The sequence below is a fragment of the Arachis hypogaea genome, chromosome 16 (genome assembly GCF_003086295.3).
Source record: "Arachis hypogaea cultivar Tifrunner chromosome 16, arahy.Tifrunner.gnm2.J5K5, whole genome shotgun sequence".
Classification (NCBI taxonomy): Eukaryota; Viridiplantae; Streptophyta; class Magnoliopsida; order Fabales; family Fabaceae; genus Arachis; species Arachis hypogaea.
The window spans coordinates 148,551,841-148,555,743 of NC_092051.1; the positions used below are offsets into that span (position 1 = coordinate 148,551,841).

General features: G+C 36.2%; 1 protein-coding gene across 1 annotated transcript; it reads right to left on the reverse strand.

Moving 5' to 3' along the window:
- Positions 1-1,065: 1,065 nt before the first annotated feature.
- On the reverse strand, positions 1,066-2,439 carry LOC112697777 (uncharacterized). The gene is made up of 2 exons (XM_025751097.3): positions 2,265-2,439; positions 1,066-1,838 (listed from the first exon to the last, which is right to left on the reverse strand). The coding sequence occupies exon 2, from the start codon at positions 1,831-1,833 to the stop codon at positions 1,339-1,341; it is 495 nt and encodes a 164-aa protein (XP_025606882.1). The 5' UTR covers positions 1,834-1,838; positions 2,265-2,439; the 3' UTR covers positions 1,066-1,338.
- Positions 2,440-3,903: the final 1,464 nt, after the last annotated feature.

Consider the following 3,903-nt stretch of genomic DNA (forward strand, 5'->3'; position numbering starts at 1 on the left):
TTCTTATTTACCGGAAGATAAATTGAGAGATGTTAGGTGATTTATATTATTTTAACTAAAATTATTGACCGTTTAATATTTAAATAACGTTTGGGTATACTGAAAATATTTCATATGAAGCAAAGATACCATTAAAATTTGGCGCAATGCATATTCAGTAAATTTAACAATTGATTCAATAGTTTAGTTTAACAAGACGCAAAATTTTTATACTGATTACTGAAAATAAAACTAGATTCCAACAGAATTTATGCAAAATGATAATATTTACTGTCTTACTGATCATGTAATATTATTATTTTTAAATAGTCACAAACTCGCCACCATGGCAAAAGGATGGAAACTAGTTAATTTAATATAAACAGTGATAATTAGGTAAATAAATAGTCAAACTCATTACCATAGCAATTCCCTTTTTGATCATCTTTTTCTAACAAAATTATTCATATATGAATAAACAAATTCATACCAATATATGAAATTAGAGTTGATTTAATTCTAATATATATATAATGAGTTGGACACCAAAAAATATATGTAATAGTCACTTTAATTTTACACCTTGCAGTGAGTGTCATATTTAAAATTTCAAAAATAAAGTTAATACATAACCAACGAAATTATCCTATTGTAGCATGAAGTGTTTGCAGTTTGCCTATGCAATCAGGGTTGCACCTGAGTGCTTGCCAACAAAACGAACTTGGGGTTCACTACCATTCTTGTTCCATGATGTTACCATGTGATATCTCCTTTGCTTCATGACGCAACATTGGACGTGTTGGACGTTTGCATCCAAATTCCATAGCATAGGTAACTTGTGGTACACTATCCCCTTCTTGGGATTTACAATGATACAAGCCCATTAACAACAGCTGCTACTTCCGGCCCAATACAAGAAGCTGAAAGCAATGAGAAAGCAATTGGGCCAGAGAAACCGTTAGCTGAGCAGAGAAACAAGCGTGTGAAGAAGCAACCAGCTTGGATGAAGGACTAAGAGCTGTGAATTGCTTCTTCACACGCTTCACCGCGCTGTAGTCCTTCATCCAAGCTGGTTGCTTCTTCACACGCTTGTTTCTCTTATCAGCTAACAGTTTCTCTGGCCCAATTGCTTTCTCATCGCTTTCAGCTTCTTGTATTGGGCCGGAAGTAGCAGCTGTTGTTAATGGGCTTGTATCATACAATCTCCCCATTGACAACTCGATTATCAGGGTGAACAAGCAAAAAGTCAATACCCGGAGCCAGAAGACACACTTGCTCCATGATGTTCCTGTGTGCTCTCTCCTTTGCTTCAAGGACGGAACATCTCAGATGTTTGACCTCTGCCTCCAAATGGCTCAATTATCCCCTTTGAGGCTTTGATGCTGTTTTCTCCTTCCTTAACTGAGCCTTCTCCTTATTAGCCTCCTTCAGCTTGTTTTCCAGATTACTAATCTTGGCGGTTAAAGTAACCTTCAATTCCTCTAAGGCAGATCTCTCGTTTTCCCTTGACTCAAGGCAGATCTTCAATTCCTTAACTCGGCCTTCTAGCACCATCTGAGATTTGGAGGTGATAGGTGGCTCCAAGCTGCGGCACATATCTTGGGCTTGAAAGGGTTTGGAGTACACATTGGACTCCTCAATGTCGGGGATCAGCACACCATTTTCAACCGGCTTCCCTTTGCCATCCATCATTTTTTGCATTTTTTTCGGAGGTGAAAGTCCTAGATCAGCACCCATGTCCACAAATGAAGATTTCTTTGAAGTTGGAGGTGGAAAGACACCGCAGGCACCTCCAATATTCCCAGTCTTGGGTGGAAGGCAGAGTTTGTCCACTGCAACACCACTTGATGCCATGTTAGCTGCAATAAAGGAGAAAGAAACTCAAGTCAGAAAACAAAGTATATTTTATCGGCTACATTGTGCATAGTAATCAAAATTTTACGCAGCAGGATAGTGGCCTTGGCAGATGATTAAGATTTAAGAGCATAACACTCTCCTTCAGCAGCCGGTACCAAAGAGGCTGAGTAAAAGAGGTACATTATATATATTTTATTTTTTTCTTAAAAAAAAAAGTAAATATTGGTAAATTGAAACATAAATTTGTCAATATTTTATTTAACTGGATTTCACTCCATTCTTGACTTTTTCTCCCTAGATTTCTTTTCCCCCTCTCTTACTAAGATATAGTATTATGGATGTGGTTTAGAAAATTGATATATGCAAAATTGACAAATCACTTGAAAACTGAATAGATTGATAAATAGCTCATCAAAGAGAGAACTCACCTGGGCTTGCACAAACATTGGTTCTTTTTCCATCGACTTTCACATTTTCAACACGGTTGGGAAACGCAAAACTTGGGGATGTCACTGGTGATTGTACTCTCTTTGGTCCTCTACCAAATACCAATATTGTCCGATTGAACAACTTGCGGATTGGCTTTCGAACTGGCTGAACTAATCATGTCTTCAACTTTAATGTACAACTCTATGCACCGTAGCTCACGATTTGAGACATGGAAATCAAACATCAAGTGAATGTCTTGGTCAGAGGTGAGCCAAATAACCCGACTGTCAGATAATTGGGGACCTATTATACCATGCAACTTATATGCCATATGAGATATCTTCTTTCTTCCAAGTTCACCCATGTTCGCCAATATCAGATTCTTCAACTCAAGTAGAGAATCTTGATGATCAGTATCAACATTCATCAAAAAGGATTCCAACTTTGAAAGGTTGCACCACCTACAGTGTCTTCTATATATCCATTGGGATGAACAAGTACAAACATGTCTGAACAAGCCATCTGTAACTCAAGATCTTTTCCAACTTTGGATGATTGTGTGTGGCTTGAATGAGGGAATGAGGCCTGCTTCAGATTTTATAGTAATTTGATGAAGTAAATTCCAACCACAAATCCATGGAACTTTTATCCAACTGCCCTAATAGAATAATGCAATTCGATCATTTCTACTAGTTTTGCACAAAAAAGTAATTTTTTTTTTAAATTAACTAAATAATAATCTATTGAGTTGGTGCACAAGTTGTTTTACTAAAATACCTTTTATTATATATAATCTATAAAAAATATATTTTTTTGGCTATTTTCAATACATGAACCAAGACCCTGTAGTTAAGTTATAAACAAATTTCATCTCAACTAATTTCAAAATTTATTATTGTTCAAAAACGTGCCTATTGATATACTAGTAATAGCATGTCTAATATAGAGATATTTGATTAATATGCAAAAGAGCCTAAGTGTCACTGAGGAAATTCATCGAACATATGGAGAGCATAATACCCAGTTGCAAAACTCGAACCAGGTTGAGCGAAAATCAAAATGGGGAATGACAATAGCAACATGAATGGAGTGAGTAATTGCAACTAACCTGTGTGAGTAATAATGCGAGGAACCGATGGAAACTTTCGAAGAGCTCAAATTCGCAGAAACCACAAAGAAGGAAGAAGCCACAGTGCTACACAAAGCTTCAAACTTAACTCCATAACTAAGAAGGACACACACTCTCTCTCGGATGAAGCTTTAATTTTGTTGGGATTGGAGCTTCATTTCGTTTCATCTTACAACGAAATGAGTTTGGTGTTTTTCGTACAGAGCTGTAAATTGGAGCCATTTCTTTGAATTTGTGTTGTTTAGCGCGCGCAATAAAAAACAATCAGCACTAAAGCAATAATTAGACCATTTTTTGGGACCCATTTTGTGGGCCTTATTTGGGCCTATGTTCTCATTCCAAAAGCCCATTAGTAAAGAGCTAATAATCCAATATAATATTATACCAAAAAAAGTAGCCAATATAATAATATTTTTGTATATAAGAAAAGGATTGACCAAAACAAAGAATGTAAATATGGATTATTGTGAAAAGATCATGATGAATCACGGACAAAAAAATATGTAAAT